General features: G+C 36.9%; 1 protein-coding gene across 1 annotated transcript in view; it reads right to left on the minus strand.

The window, feature by feature from the left end:
• Positions 1-256: 256 nt before the first annotated feature.
• LOC113236325 (leucine-rich repeat, immunoglobulin-like domain and transmembrane domain-containing protein 2) overlaps positions 257-17,513 on the minus strand; it is a 102,279-nt gene continuing 85,022 nt past the window's right edge. Inside the window, exon 2 of the mRNA XM_026472340.1 lies at positions 257-2,103. Coding sequence (XP_026328125.1) covers positions 305-2,071 — 1,767 coding nt within the window. The 5' untranslated portion in view covers positions 2,072-2,103 and the 3' untranslated portion in view covers positions 257-304. The remainder of the gene's footprint in view (positions 2,104-17,513) is intronic.

Raw genomic sequence — 17,513 nt, forward strand, 5'->3', positions numbered from 1 at the left:
TTGTGTGCCTTTGTCTACGTAATGTTATACTATATTTAAGTTTCGCGTTTAGTGAATTAGAATTTATTTGAGAAAAATCTTAAACCACAAATTTGAAAGCGAACGCACCATAATCGACACCAACATAATACGTTAATAAATGCAACAATTAGATAAAATTAACAAGTAATCCATATTACATACAACTACAAAATTGATATGTTATAAATATAATTCATTTATTAAAATGCAAAATAAAATATATGCATTATTCAGTAAATTATTCCATAATGTATAACTAATTATTATTCCTTACATACTATTTTTACAGAGCTGTGAACTCAGTTGAAAATGTTGACAATGGCATCGTCAAAGGAACATCTGTTTCGATGTTCTTATTGTCAACATTGGCACCTGGGAGAGACCAAGTTGAGCTTCCAGCAGCTGTTATTCTGGGGCCCATGTTGTCGTAAGTAGACTTTAAGAAACATGTCCTACTCCTTCTCGGTAAAGTGGCACCTCCACCCAGCAAATCGGGGTACTCCTCATTATGGCCGGCTACTTGGACTGATATAAAAATGTTCCCGTAAGGAGCTGGTAATGCAAATTCGGCGGGTGGCGGTGGATAACTGCCTGGTGGACCTTCAATGGTAATTTGTACTGGTTCCAAACAACGTTGAGTATCCTCACTCTCCATCGACATTGATCTATCTAACATTTCAAATCCATAAGACGAACCCATATCTGCACTAGTCCTATCACAACTAACGGCTAAAGATGTGTCCAGTAGTTTCTTTTCTTGGTCCGTGAAACTTCGACTTGGTGGCACTCTTCGACGTTTAGTCTTCCAACAAACACACGCTGCTATGAAACCTATACAAGTCATAGCTAGCATAGATCCGCCTACCATTAAAAATGTAGAGTAATCCGGAGCGACGCGAGCTGTCGCTGTTCGGGCTTTAGGCAAAAACAAAGTTAAGTAAGCTTTAGATTCACCCGCAGAACTCTTAGCACTACATTTCCATTCACCCGACAAGTCACTCGTAACATTATTTATGGTCACATTGACCCACTGGGCACTTTTGTTTATAAAATCGTCGTTATACTCGTCGAAATGTTCAGATTTAAACGTTTGTATCAAAATTTCACTTAGTTGGTTAGTACTGTTATGGATTTCAAAATGGCGGAACGTCCATGTTACTGTGGGTTGTGGATCGCCACGAACAAAACAACCGAAGCTAATATCCGCACCCGCTTCAGTACGAATAACAGTCGGACTTGAATAGGCTGTGGGTGAACATACCATATCCTGTCCTTTTATCGACCTCCACGATATTTGCGCCAAAGTTTCGGGTCCGTTACAAAAAACTTCCTCGTTACCAAGATTTCTATTAACATCCACAAACCATTCGTGAAAGTTTCTTAACCTACAGTCACAATACCATGGATTCTCAGATAACGTTAAAGTTTTCAAAACAGGAAGATTAAAAGTATCTTGATGCAAGTGAGTAAGTAAGTTTTGATGCACATGTAATATTTCCAGCGCCCGTAAGTTTGCGAAAGCATATGGGTGTATACTACGCAATTTGCATCTCGAAAGTTCCAATTTCTTCAAATGTTGTAGCGGTGGAAACTGTTCCGCAACCAATGCACTTAATGGGTTGTCGTTAAGTATTAACAATCTTAGCCGGTCGTTTTCTCGAAACGTGTCAGGTGACAGTTGCAATAGCTCGTTTTGGGAGAGGTCTAATTCTATTAATATTCGAAGTTCTCTGAAAGCGCCCGGATGCAAGGAACGGAGGTTCGTCGAACTGAGATTTAATCGTTGTAAATTTAGCAGTTCTATACTCGCGAAGGCGTCTTGCTCTAATGCCTTTAATGGGTTGCCATGTAAGTCGAGAACTTGGATTTCTGATGCCAAATGTGGTATTTGCTTTAGTCCCGCCGACACACACGATGCAGTTTTCTTTCCTGACGACCATTTGCATTGGCATTCCGTTAATTGAGCGCATTTTGACCAATCGCTTCCGGTAGAGTTTACGAACAATAAGACGATATAGTAGGTAGCGCTCCATCGTTCCCGAATGCCCATTTCATATCAGAGCTCCTATCTGGTTCATTTACCTGAAACAAGACATTTTGACTTTGAAATGTGATCCATATAATTGGGTACATAAATGGTCTGTAGTTGAAACGGTATCTTGTGAGGTTAACCCAAACAAAGATGTTGTACTCATTAAACCTTGCTGGTTGTAATTAATTGTAGTCATTTAACCGTGTCATATCGCGGTGGCCCATCTGGAAGCGTGCTGATTCGACGCAAGATAGATAGTTGTTTAATTACTATAGGAAATAAGACAAAGGGGCTTTAAGAGGTTATCTGCGCGTCTTTGATAATTCGAAAGTGCCCTTCTGGTGCGAGTTCGTTAGTTTGAGGTTTTGCTGTCAATATTTTGATTAAGGAACGTTGTTGAGCGCAAATATAAATAAATGGTTGGTTGTAATGTATCGGGGAATATTCTCGGATCTCACTTTCTGGATGTTGCATTGTGTTTGAATTAATGTAATTTTTATTTAGTTATATCAGATAACCCTGATCCATGATAAAATTATTATGTTATGTGTTATATATTCATGCCTTTTGCAGGGCAGAATGTGAAAAACTTTACTAACTGGCAGGAAACACTCGACTACGAGTCGATTGAAAAACAACTTTATTCTGGTACTGGCAAAGGTTGCACACACCCATACACATACTCTACACATATGACAATTATGCTTTGCTCTATACACTTAGTGGGAGTGAGCATAGTAATTTGTAACATAGATCCCGAACCTAGCACAGACTCCAGCTCTCACTAAGGAACTATTTTACGTGATTTTGTACCTATTTATAGATCTTGATAGATATAGATCATAGATATACAATTTCTGGTTCTGTCTCAATGAAACAAACCAACTTGATTCCGACTTATTAAACATAAATTTATTAGAAACATCTAAAACGCTTTGAAGGTTACTGTAAGTTAAACTGATTTCTGCTGTAACTATTGAATACACTAGTTTGTCTCACAAAGATTTCTGTTTCCTGGAAAATGGTACTTTCCCAGGAAACAGAAAAGCAATATAAAGGTAGTTATAATAAGTTAAATACCTCCTTAACAATAATTCTCCTACCAAAAAATAGACAAAAGGTCACTCTATGGTTACTAACATAGTCTTATAATTCCACTGAGGAACTTATTATACCTCTCTTGTAAACTGCGCGTGAAACATAAATATATTATTAAACTCTCATATCAGTATCACATACTACTTATAGATTCATCACGCATATAAATCAAAATCTTATTACATAAATTACACGGAATAGGAATACGAGGTGTAGCGCATAAGTGGTTCGAGTCCTATTTAAAAGATAGGAAACAATTCGTGGAAATTGAAAACTTTGATCACAACTCTGGTAGAATTGAACATTTTCGATGTAGCTGTAAAGTCGTTAATGCATCTATCCTACAGGGCAGTGTAATTGGATGCCTACTATTCCTCATCTACATCAACGATTTACCTAAAGTTATAAAGGAACATTGCGTCTTATTTGCTGACGATGTATCCTTGCTAACGACATGTCGTAATGATACAGATGTAAATGAACAACTCCATAAAATGCTACAAACAACAATCAACTGGATGACAGATCACAACCTTGACATTAACTTTGAAAAACCAAAATAATAGCCTTTTATCCGTATCAGAAAAATTCTTTAAATATTAATTTTAGTTTCAACAATGTACATTTAGATCATGTTCAAGAATTTACCTTGCTTGGCTTAGTTTTAGATACACATATTAATTGGAAAGCACATATTCAAAAATTAAGATCTAAAATCGGCAAATTTGCTTATGCACTTCGCGAAACAAAGAAAACAACTAATTTGGAAACCGCGCTCACCATTTACTACGCGTAAGCCTATGCATGGCTCAACTACGGTGTAATGCTGTGGGGGAACAGCACCGAATCTCCCTCAATTCTGACCTTACAGAAAAAATTGATAAGAATCCTAGCCAACATTGATGCAACCGAAAGCTGCAAACCCTATTTCCAACAGTACAATATTTTAACTTTGCCCTGTATCTACATTTTTGAATCCTGTAAATTTGTCAGAAATTATCCCAATCTCTATAAAAGAAGGCAAGACGTACCTACAAACTATTGTTTTAGACACCAAAACAGACTTATGTTACCAAAATCAACGATCCCTCTCCATTCATCAAGTCTGTTTGTAATGTCTATAAAAATTTATAATAAGTTACCGAACTCCATAAAAGAAATACCTCACGACAGCAATTTTAAATCCCATCTGAAAAAAATATTAGTAAGTAAAAGTTAGTACCATGTAAACGAATATTTCAATGATAAAGAAATATGTTCCTGATAAGTTACATTAATGTACCAATATACCTGTACTTAATAGAAATACGTACATAAATACTAGGCGTAAAAATATTAAAATGTTTGTTATTATTAATTATTTTTATTTGTGTTTTTTTTTCTTTGTTAATGGAATTCATAGACATTTATTGTACTGACAAAATAATAATATTAATAGATTTTATTTGTAATTTAAGAATTGTATGCTTATATAAATTGTAATTATTGCATGTTTTTTTGAAGATTTTATTTGATGTTGAAATGTTTATTGATTTAATTTAATTCAAGTTAATGAAATGTTGCCCTCTCTATGTACATTGCTGTGCCCAACAGGGTCCCAAAGCTCTAATGTAAGGGTGTCCACCTGCTACAAATGTAAACTTTTGAGAATGCAATAAAGGATTGAGTATTGAGTATTGACTAGGTTTCTATGCGTTATTATTCTAAGTATGACGCCATTTCGCCAATCATAACATGCGGTTCCTGAACACGTCACAGAGAGCTTATAATATGTGTGTAGATAAGGCAGTGTATGTAACTGTACACAATTAGGCATTAAAACTCTCGTGAAATGTTTTTATGCCCTTATATTATTAACCCTCACTCGTATTTTAATACCTTTCATTATGTAACAGTCACATAAACTACTAGATATTAATATTTAATCCGTGATTTGAAGTTATGAAAAGACCTAAGGGAACTCTGAAATAACTTAATAGCGCGCCCATTACTAACGGTTTCCTTTGGGATGAGAGTCACAAATTCCTTGTATAAAGTTCTCAAACTGCATTCAAGTAAGCAGCGTGGTAACTTAAGCTAAATTTCGTCCCCGGTGTCTCCTGTATCTGAAATTATGGAATAGAACTTAAGGAATTTCTAGCGATAATAGTAATAACTAACACAAATTACACCCTAAGTCACGAGAGAAATAAATGTAGGCCATACAAATTTTTCTCGGGACCTCTGTGTGACAGTTTAGCGTGGTAACCGTTCCGCCAAAGAGGCAGTTTAGTTTATAATAATCAATTGGAATTTATTCTAATTATGTAGGAATACAAACTTATACAACGGAGAAATCAACTTGAATAATCTTCATTACATTCTATCGGCTCGATAAATATCGGAGCTAAAGAGCACGTAGCTTCACTGTAACGAAAAAACAGCGTCCATAAAGTATTGCATTTATTTTGTTTAAGGTCAGTAAGGTCAAAAGTGCCTGTCAGTAATTAAGGAGCTTCATAGACACGCTTATGTCAAAGTAAAATAAATGTTCGAATGACTCGAAATATTTTCGATGTAATCGATAAATTAAAACAATGTGATCTTCGGGAAAAAAATATGTTAAAATAGACAGCTAGGAATTAATTTCAAAATAGACTTATAAATGCAATTCCATCCGTTGGCGAGACTGGAGTAGATTTTTTTTACAATTTTAAATGGCGTGGCGTATTGCACAAACACTTTATGAGGTGAATTCGATTATGGAAATGGAAGAAAATCGATTCAAAAGTAGTTATATTGAGCTTGTATTTTGACAAAGGGGACAGCCTATCGATGGCGTCTTATATGCTCTAAGTTCTGAGAAGTGCATCAAAGTGAATTTCGTGGTAGGTACTAGTGGTTTATTATTTAATATTTTAAAAATAACCCTGTTTAGGAATTCTTATTGAAAAACTTAGTATTAATTTTCCAATGCAGGATTTCATTTCATGCAGCAACAGCCCATGTCCACTGTAACTGGAATCTAATATTTCAAAATTCTCCGGCGGCGGCACAGTATTCACCTCAAGTTGCCGCTATACATGAATTTATTAGCAGCCAGCGTTGGGCTTTGAAGATGTATAAGATAAACCGCGTTCTGCGGTGTACCGCTCAACCCACCATGTTGGACGAGACTAATTGGGAGCTTGGACTTGAGCAGTTAAACCGATACTAACCGGTAAGATAGTGGACATTAACTGTTAAATAGTTCTGAGTAATTCATTTGTTTAATCAAGGGAACAAAGAATTTTTGTAAAAAATTAATACAGATTTTTATTGTTGATACAAAGGTCGAACAATGCAGTAACATTCCTTTGATCCGGCTGGACTTGAAGCGCTTTAGCCGCCCAGCTCAACATTCAATATATTGTAATATGTAGGTAGGTCTATTACCATTGACATTTAGGTAATTGTTCTACCTCAAGGAACAGACGATCGTTTAAATTGATTTACGGGTATAGTGGTCGAAAGGGTTCAGTGAATACGAGAAAAACCGGAAATCTTGGAATGGTCCGCACAGATGCTATCCGCAGTATATGTTGTGGCCCCGAGGCCTACAAACAATGTTGATCCACACCCTGATCAGTTTATAATGTAAGGTAATGTGCGACCTATGTAATCATCATCCGACCTTTTTATTACCATTTACCCTGGTTCCTGGCCACTTACTTTTGAAATGTTCAACTTCACCATTCTTACTTTACTTCATTCTGTTGTCACTCCAGATGTGCTCTTAAGCATGTAACCTTAAGTAAGCTTTTGGAGTATGTTCACTAATATATAATAATAATAAACTAATAACGAGGTCTTAGGTTTTCGCGATTGTTACACATAGGAAATGAAACTATTTTTCCGGAATTAAAACGCGTATAGTTTTTTCAAACAAACCGACGTTTCGAGCCCCATAAAGATCCCATGACCACGGTTGACATCGGTTCGTTTGCAGAAACAAAATGTACGCGATTAAAATCCTGAAAAATAGTTTCATTTCCTAAATAAACTAAGGCTCAATTCACCACTAGCGCAGAGTCGAAGCGTCGCGACGCGTCATGATTTTTGCCTATAGCATATTCATCTCTTATTTTCCCATTATTAAGGTACAAAGTGTTTTGCAAATATGGAATCGAGGTTCGACGCTTGGTAGCATTCGAGGGTCGTCGCGCGTTACCAGGCGGTTTAGTTAAAAAACAGGACGCGACGCGATACGACGCTTCGACTGTGTGCCAGTGTGAGTTGAGCCTAATAAGTTCTAATCGTAGGGAGTGTTTTTATTATTATTGTACCTGTTTCTCATCGAGTATATAACCAGAAATAGAGACAAACGTTTAAAATGTGACAACACCGGTCCGATGGGCCAGCCCGAATTCGAAACAATTGACTAGTGTTGTCAATTGTTTCATTTCAAAAAGACCAGTTTAACTTGAGCTGTGCTATAATGGACATTAAATTACATATTTAATTACGGATGAAATGTGATTCCGTTTGTTTTGTAAGTAGATGTTTTGCTGTTTTTCCCATAATACCGAATGGAACAACCGTGCATTGTTAGAGATATTATCCTTATTACAATAAATACAGAATATTTTTGGAATATACAGAGACGTACACACAGGCCAGTTGCTGGCGCAGTACTCGTTCAGCTTTCTAGTTTGTAATTTCAGCACAAACGAGAGTTGACGTTTTAAAGTGATATAGGGCCCAAATTTGCCTGATGAGTGGCCAGGGATGGATTGCCCGTATTTCGACTCTATTTCTGGTTATATACTCGATGATGTTTCTATACGACTGTTTTTCTTGTACAGTTTTTATATCACCTTTTCCCCGTTATACTTCTTCAACAAATTCATGTGGACCGAGTGTTCTTTCTATCATTATAACTCAAACCCCAACGTCACAACTGATCTCCGAAACTATTAGAGACAGATAGATTGTGTTCAAACTAACATCCGAGAAGGCGATGGGAGCCAATCAGTTGTCAAATTTAACTACTCAAACCGAGACTATCACTCTCTCAACCCAACTACGAAACATTTTAGTTGGATTTGTTTCATAGGGGTGTACGAAAGGAGCCTACCCTCATGGCATTTCATTACCTACGTACATCTTGGGTATTAGGCGTAGGTAGGTTGTCTGGTGCATCTTGGGCAACAATCGCTAAGTACCTTACGCCGACGGACAAACCCTTTCATAAGAAAAAGTTTCAAAGGTTTCTCAAAGTTGAAAGACCTTTCGCGTAGTGCCTGCTAATCTGCTTAGCACGACAAGACGCTATATGGAGTTCTTCTTAGAATCTTAAAATGCAAGTTTATACCAGAGCATATAGACGCTGTTTAATAACGAGCTCTTGGAGTATGGGGACGTTTGTACAAAAAACAGTCCACGATACCCCAAGCATTAAACCAACCACCAAGCCGTTGTTATTTTCTAAGCGAAAACAATTTATTATTCCACAAATAACTCTTCAACTTTTATATTAGGGGTTAAAGTATGAAATTGCCGTTTTATTGCAATAGGTTCTTTGAATTTTCATAGAATCTTCATGGTTTGAGGTTTTCGAATGAAACTTTTTTCAAATGGTTTCTGTGATTTTTTTTTTTTATTTGAAACATTTGAATATCGACTTTCAATTGTTTTTGTTATTCAATTTAGACAAGAAAGATGGATACTGCGAAAATTCGAGTGATTTTTGAATACGAGTTCCGACGCGGAACTAACGCGGCAGAAACAGCCCGCAATATCAATGCTGCGTTTGGAGAGGGGTCTACTAATGAACGCACCGTGCGATTTTGGTTTAAACGCTTTCGTGATGGAAATTTCGACTTAAAGAACGAGCCACGAGGAAGACCGCCCACACAGGTGAATAACGATGAATTAAGAGAGATAGTGGAAGCCGATCCTAGTCAAACTACCCAGGAATTAGCGGCATGGTTTAACGTTACCTTACCCACAATATTGACTCACTTGCGTCAAATCAATAAAATAAAAAAATACGAAAAATGGGTGCCTCATGATTTGACTGATCTGCAGAAAGAAACGCGTGTTGAAACTTGTGTTGCCTTGTTGAACCGGTACAGAAATGAAGGAATATTGGATCGAATTGTAACATGTGATGAAAAGTGGATTCTTTATGATAACCGGAAAAGAAAAATGCAATGGCTGACCCCAGGTCAAATGCCACAACAGTGTCCTAAAGCAAAACTTACCAATAAAAAGGTAATGGTAACTGTTTGGTGGTCTCAGCATGGTGTTATTCACTATAGTTTTCTCCGATCTGGTCAAGCAATAACGGCAGATGTCTATTGTGCCGAATTCCGAACCATGTTGACAAAACTAGCAGTAAAACAGCCCCGACTCATGAATCGATCTTCACCATTATTGCTCCACGACAACGCGAGACCTCACACAGCACGAGAAACCATTTTGACCCTTCAGGAACTGCAGTTAGAAACCATTCGTCATCCTCCGTATTCACCAGACCTTGCTCCAACGGACTACCATTTTTTTCGTGATTTGGACAATTATCTACGTGACAAGAAGTTTTCTTCCCAGGAGGCAGTACAAAATGCTTTCACACAGTTTGTGCAGTCTAGATCGTCGGAGTTCTATCGCAAAGGCATTAATAACCTTCCCATTAGATGGCAGCAATGTATAGATAATAATGGCAACTATTTTGATTAAATAAATTTGTTAAAAATTAGTATAGATTTTCAGTACAAATCGGCAATTTCATAGTTTAACCCCTATTATTTACAGTGTATTTTTGTTTGTCATTCGATTTCGTTTTATGTTTCATTAATTCACATATTCAGGCGTTACTTTGCGGAAGTCCATGCTAATAAAAATGGAAGTTAATTAATTAAATTTTTATTGAATTGATATTCAATTATTTTTTGTGAAATTACTCCACTAGTTTGTTATAATTATTAATACAAAGATCGAACACTCGGAAAAAAACACTCAGAAAAAATTCCTTCGATCCGGTCGGATTCGAACCGACGTCTTCTTGCATACCGTGCCAGACGCTATACCAACTAAGGAAGTTAATTAATTTGCTACTCCGCGAACCTTCACTAGGTTAAATTGTGTTGAATATTTTTTCACGCAGTTAATTTTCCCACTCTCCCTCCTCATAAAATTAATAAAATAAATAAATAACACAAGCCCAACTACAGACATCACCATTAAAAATATACCCGACACGTGTTTCGCCTTTCCACGAGGCATCCTCAGGGACTGTTGATAGCGTGACCCTCGGCCGAAGAAATTTCTTGGTGGTGGTGTCTTTTAAACCATTACTGGGTTCGCGAAGTAGCATAATTTACTTCCATTTTTATTCATTTTATTTCAAATGTTAAGAACAATCAATGTTAATCAATATTGAAAAACTTAAATATGCCACAAGTGTACAAGAATGTCGTGGTTTTAAATAAAAGAAAAATCGAATACACTTTTACCTAGCAATGTTTGCTTGGCATATTGTGTCTATTCAAAATATGAATGGAGCTAATTTGTTGACCACAGCAATTATTTCCATGAGAAAGTAACGTTTTTGAAGCAATAGTGAAGAATCCGCTTCGATTTCAAGCACGAATATTGTTTATAATGTTTTTTGCAAAATGAACGATGAGTTAGGTGCATCCGAGTCACAATCCACGATTTGGAAACGGGTCTCAAAACTTACACGTTAGTAGGAGTGAATGGAGTTGCCTAGAAAAGTAGAGTAAATGCCGTCCCCATAATCTGTTAGAAATAGAAAACAAATTTATTGAGCTAGATAACAGAAGAGAGATATTATTCATAAACAATGGCGGTTCTTCATTGTCCGATTTTTCTGAAGAACGAGACATGGAAGTGGAAAGGCTGGAATTGTCTTCACCAGAATAAAAGTTTTATTAGACAATATAGATATCTGTTAAATATTACTTATCTCCCTCACACACACTTGTTTAAACAAATTTAAAAGTGTACAATAATGATAGGGGACCCCAACGCTACAAGGTACGCCGGTCATGGCAGAGGAACAATCTAAGCCCCTTGCCATCTGAATAATATGTAGTCTTTAAGTCGTCATGTCACGTCATGGATTTGAATATATAAAATGGTAATAAAAATGTTCGGTTCGTGTTCGTGCACGGTTTGCTGAACGAAGTTGGTTCGAATCCAGCCAGATCAAAGGATGTTTTTTAAGTGTTCGATCTTCGTTTTCTTTCTTAGTGTGCCGCTTCTCTACGAAGGTTGGCGACCATCATGACTATTCTCATTTTTTAAGCTGCCGCACGAAAGAGTGAACGTGTGCTAAGGTGGAACCAGTCTCTCAGGTTTTTCAACAACGTGGTTTTCCTTCAGCCTCGACCACGCTTTCCTTGTATTTTTCCCTACATTATTAGTTGAAGAATCCGGTATCTATTGCCCCTCATTACGTGGCCAAAATACTGCAGCTTCCTTTCCTTTACAATTCTGAGTACTAATAATTAAAACAAACTAGTGGAGTAATTCCACAAAAATAATTATTGAATATTATACATAGTGATCAAACATCGAGACATTCAGTAAACTGAAAAAATACGATATTCTATGATGCTAAATAAACCGATCTGGTCAATTGAATATTAAAGTATCTAGTACATTTTTTCCCACTATTCACTCTGGTATACACCTATAATACACTCCTGTACATATATTACGAGGCAGCCTGCAATTTCAGCATTAAATGCTCAAAGCGTAAGCTTTATTGATCAAAAATTATTATGCAATTTTAAACGTATGTATTTCCGTAAGTCCTTGTTGAAAATTGGAATTAAGGTGGCTAGAATTATGTGCTATATTTATTACGGCGACTCTGAACAGTGACGCCCAAGCAGAATATATGAACAACTATTATTAACTGTCCACCGCTTTAACGAAATTAGTTTACGCTGACATAGCTGTGTGCAGGCCCGGGTTCAGATGGTTTGCTTTGTGGTTAAGTGACTTATTGAACGTCTTTGTTAGGATAAAGACGCGATAAATGACTGGTAAAGATCGTTGACGTGTTCTATAGTGGTTATCAAATAGTTTTTTATTACTATACCTTACAGCTGTCATAATATGTTTTATGGGCAGAAGTCGGAATGAAAGTGCTTCACATTATTCTGTACGCGTGCTTTTATGCAAAAACCTTGTGCGCGAGCGTATACTTTTTGATATATTTTATAGTTTTTATTCCCATTTTAATTTGTATTCCTTTAGACGTTATGTTTTTGTAGAGGTACGGTCACAAAAATCCCAAAGGTTAAATTTCTTCCTTTTCTCCCATTCAAAATTACCAGGGAAGCGTCTCGCTAACGTTCTGGTTGGATCAGATACATCATGAACTATCAACCCGTCCTGTTGTGCAGCGGTCTCTCTAAATTGTCTGCCTTTTTCGACAAGAATGGACTATTTCGATTATCATCCCGAATCACAGCTGCGTCAAATATGGCGGAAGGTGTGAAGTATCCAATTCTGCATGACGGAAAACATCACGTCAGCCATGACATCATTTATCAATGGGATAAGACAGGCCTACTGGGTTTCTAACCAACGGTATGGACGGAAAGAGGATTTTTGCAATGTTCGTCGATCCACACCATTCCAACCGACAAAGAGAAACTTGCCGAAATCACGGCTTACAACTTGTCACTGTGGTCTGACCATTTATGTTTCCAAATATCTTTGCTATATAAATCCTCCATTTTAATAAATCAGCAAACGTACGTCTGTAATCCCCAGCTACACTCTACGTGGAATTTACGATTAAAAAGTAAACAAAGATACCATTACAAAAAATATTTAAGAAATGTGAAATAAATCTCTGTCGAGAAAAGTTTCACCAACCGTGTTTTCGTTTTACCATTATGCTGATTGAGCCTTCAAGTAATCGTTACCGTTTGTCGCTGTTTCAGGTACAAAAAAAAAGACTATATGTAGGATTGTGAACGGAGTGAACGGTTAGTTTCTGAACGATGAAGTGTGAGAGAGAAGGATAGAGGTGACGGATGACAGATATCAATTTCTCCTTGGCTATGGCTCTCGATGACGCCGGTTGCATACTAGGGTTTTTTCCTATTCTTTTTTAAATACAAGTGAGCAAATTAATTCCCACGTTATATTTCCATCCCACATAGGTACAAAGATCGAGCTGAAATCTGATCTGAAACGTTTCATAAGTTGCTCACAGACTAAATCCTATACAAAGATCTGCAACCAGCACTTAGACAATTTCGTAAGATCTGCTGAGGCGGTCTATAGTTCAGTTGGTAAGAGCGATGGCTCCGGTATTGCAACAGTCGCTGGTTCGAGTCCAGTCTGACCAATAATTATTGTCACTGTAAATATTATAATTTGAAAATAATGGTAGTAAAAACATCACGATATTCAATAAAACAAAAAAAAAACATAATATGCTATTAAGAAAATCAATGGCGTTTGGTTCTCGGACTATCGTTCACATCGAATACAGCTGACACTTGCAGCTTAAGTGTTGACTACACGCATTTGAAGTCTCGACTGCACGCATTTGACATCTCGATTGCACGCAATTGAAATCTCGAGTGCAGTTGACCAGCATTCTTACGTCGCGACTGTGGCGCTGCAACTGTGCCACTAATAATTTTGATACAATATTTAGAAAGCTGCTTTTTAACCGATTCAAAAGCGAAGGTACCCAATTCGACTGTATTTTTGTTTGTGTATAACTTACGCGATTACGACATTCGCAAACCGATTTTGGTGATTCTTTTTTGTTAGAAAAAGGGTACCTCAGTATTAGTCCCATTTAAACTTAAATATTCCACCTTTTCATTTCAATAAAACTTGGCAAATCTAAGTAATTCCTCAAACTTTTGAGGTCTGTTTTTTATAAAAAAAGTTATTCTAGACATATGAAAATTAGCAGACTTTGACTTTTGACGCAACTGAAGTCTCGACTGCACGCATTTGATCAGAAGCCTTCCCTAAGACAAGCCATTTTTTTTTTTTTGACGGGTGGAAATCTTTAATCCGGGCGGCGTCGTGGTGAATGTTCACTGATCCCACGGCGCCGACTCAACCGGCGAGAGGGAAACCCGGGGGGGTTTTAGTGGGGTAGGCCCTCCAGTCTCAGGAAGAGTCCCCACATAACCCCTGAGTCTCCCTGGGCTCAGGGGTATCCATAAAGATTTCCCCCAAGCCTACCATCTAGCCTAAATTTTCGTTTAAAAAAACAGGCTATTCAAGTACCAGTAAAGAGGACTTTTAATAGTCTATTTGTTCTATAAGTAGAACAAGTTAGATTAAGACAAGCCTACTATCTGGCCTAAATTTTGGTTTAAAAAAAACAGGCTATTCAAGTACCAGTAAAGAGGACTTTTAATAATCTAATTTGTTCTATAAGTAGAACAAGTTATATTATTGAAAGTCCTAAAACAAGAAATGACAAAAGTGAAATTACCCCTCAACATTTCAGATTAAACAACTCGCTGCCCTCCACACGTCCCTGGCTTAAATTAAGCAGAAACTGCATAAACTACATAATGATGAAGTGTTAAGCTCAAGAGACTATCCTATTAAAAACTAAACCAATTAACCTGTCTGATGAGATCCAGCTTATTTCTGATTAAAGTAGCTTAAAACTAATTTATAAATTCATTCGGACATTTTGCTTAGTTTTACGTAATTTATTTCTGCTAACACTGTACGGAATGATCTACTGTTTAAAAATGAAATCGAGACAACATTTATATTGTAAACATGAATATGAATTTATTATTCAAATAACTGTTAGGCAATAAAAATTACTTTATCACTGGATCCTATGAGGTGCTAAAGATGTTAGGATAATGCGACATTCGGGAGTAATGGACCTTGTGAGAAGGTTCTTTAAAGTGTAGACAGTATCTAACTGTTGGAATACTGGCTAGATAGTACTTCGTATTCTGTAATCAAAATTTGTTATCTTATATATTATTCAAAAAATTTGTTTGTCATGTCTTCACTTAAAATAAAATCACAAACTAGTAAACAACGTTTTTCCAATTTTCTCCATGAAAACACCACAAAACGTTATCAGCACGAATAGAGAAATATTAGTAGTACGGAATAATTGTTTTATGTGAATTTTTGGAAAGTGAAAAATATTAGTTCCGAATTCCAAGTATATATATATGGCTAATTCTTGTGGAGATACGTATAAGGTAGGAGGCTCTAGTTCTTCCTCTCTGCCCTGCGTTTATCTAAATAACAGAGATGGACATATTTCCTGGAAATTCAAAATGCGTAATTATTTGATGCATGAGGATTTATGGGAAGCTATAGAAGGGTATCCCGTTGGCCATAATATTTCTGCTGAAGTTATGTCGAAAAACGATAAAAAGGCCTTGACGAAAATATGCCACACACTAGAAGGCTCAGCTATAACGCACGTTACAAGTGCAAAAACAGCGTCGGAAGCCTGGACTGCTTTACAAAATGCATTCGAGGACAAAGGTATGAGTCGTCGCCTTTATTAAGAAAGAAGACTGTATAGGCTTAGCCTCAGTAATTTCCCTGATATAAGACGTACATAAATGCAGTGATGTCGATCATGTACATGATATATCTGATATAGGGAAAACCATATAAGATGCGTCTATAGTGGCTATTTTACTCGGAGGACTTACATCCAGGTTTAATACCTTGATTATGGCCCTAGAAAATAGTAATCAGAACGTTACTACAGCTCTAGTAAAAACTAAGCGTTTAAACGAATTATCGAAAAGTGTAGTTTCGATCAAAAATGATTCTGCTCTGCGTTCTATAGATATTAAATCCAGAAAACCTAAGAAGCCTATTGTTTGTTATGAGATAAGTCATAAGCGACCAGATTGTCCGTTGAAGAAGAACCAGAAAAAGGCGAAAGAATCGACTTCATTATGCTCATGGTATAAATGTAGATGTCAGTGATAATTACTGGACTATAGATTCAGGAGCCACTAGGCATATGACATCAAAATTAGAATGATTTGAGAACATGAGGTCTCCGGAATCAAACAAGAACATTACTATAGCGGATGTTACCAAAATTGACTACGGCGGTATAGGAAATATTTCAATTAATACTGGGTCTGCTGTTAATAAAATAAATAATGTTATTTATGTACCTGCTTTGAATAGTAATTTCATATCTGTTTAAAAAGGTGTTAAAAAGGTTTCACTGTACTTTTTGATAAAAATGGTTGTAATTTTTATAACTCTGATACTTTTTCTTTTGTAGGTGACTCTGTTCTTCACGGTTCGTCCTATAGAGGACTGTACAAGCTTGATTGTACTACCAATATTCCTCGTGATGTGGCTTGTGATGTGCACTCTCAGTCCGCAGGTAGTTAATAGCTATGGCACAAGCGTTTGCGTCATCTGTGTCGCATTGGTATGAATCATTCAAGGAACTGTCATGTATGTGTAGAGTTTACAGAAGTTGATAAACAGAGCTGTGTTACCTGTGTCCAAGGTAAACAATCTCGGAAACCATTTAAAATAATAGCGTATAAGCCCGCAACTTCAGTGGATACTGCATTTTCATATGGGGAATTGGACGAGGAGGTCGACATGGACCAACCTCAAGGTTTCGTGAAGAAGAGCCATGAAAATAAGGTACGTCTTCTGCAAAGGTCCTTATGTGGTCTAAAGCAAGCCCCTCGTGCGTGGAATATTAAACTTAATGAAATTTTAATGGCAATAAGTTTTAATGGATTGCCTACTGAACCTTGTGTATATAAGAAATTTCTTGGTTCTGAAATAATAATACTGGCCATTTTTGTAGATGACATTATTGTCTTTTACTATAGTTAAAAGTCTTTTGACATTGTCAAAAATGATTTGCAAAAATACTTTTTACTCAAAAACTTGGGTCCGGTACAGTAATATTTTGGATTAAATGTCTCTCGTGACGAAAAGCGAATAATGGTGAAAAAAAAAACTGGCAACTCCCTGGAAGGGTACACGGATGCCGACAGGGTAAATTGCGCCAGTAATCGTCGGTCTTATACTGGGTACTGCTTCAAACTGGCAGATGGTCCGATATGATGGGCATCACGGAAGCAACCCACGGTGACGTTGTCTTCGGCGGAAGCAGAGCACACGGCGCTCACTGATGCAGCTAAGGAAGCTGTGTATATATGCTAGATTTCAGAGGCATGTAGCACCCAATGTCCTAGTGTAATTTTATACAGCGACAGTCAGAGCGCACAGAACTTAGCTTATAATCTTGTGCATCATGGCAGAACAAAATATAGAGATAAAAAATACCGTTTCATTCGAGAAAAGGTGTCTGACAATGAAATTATACTTAAATTTATTAAGGCTAGTG

This window comes from Hyposmocoma kahamanoa, unplaced genomic scaffold (genome assembly GCF_003589595.1).
Source record: "Hyposmocoma kahamanoa isolate Upper Pololo Valley unplaced genomic scaffold, ASM358959v1 91, whole genome shotgun sequence".
NCBI lineage: Eukaryota > Metazoa > Arthropoda > Insecta > Lepidoptera > Cosmopterigidae > Hyposmocoma > Hyposmocoma kahamanoa.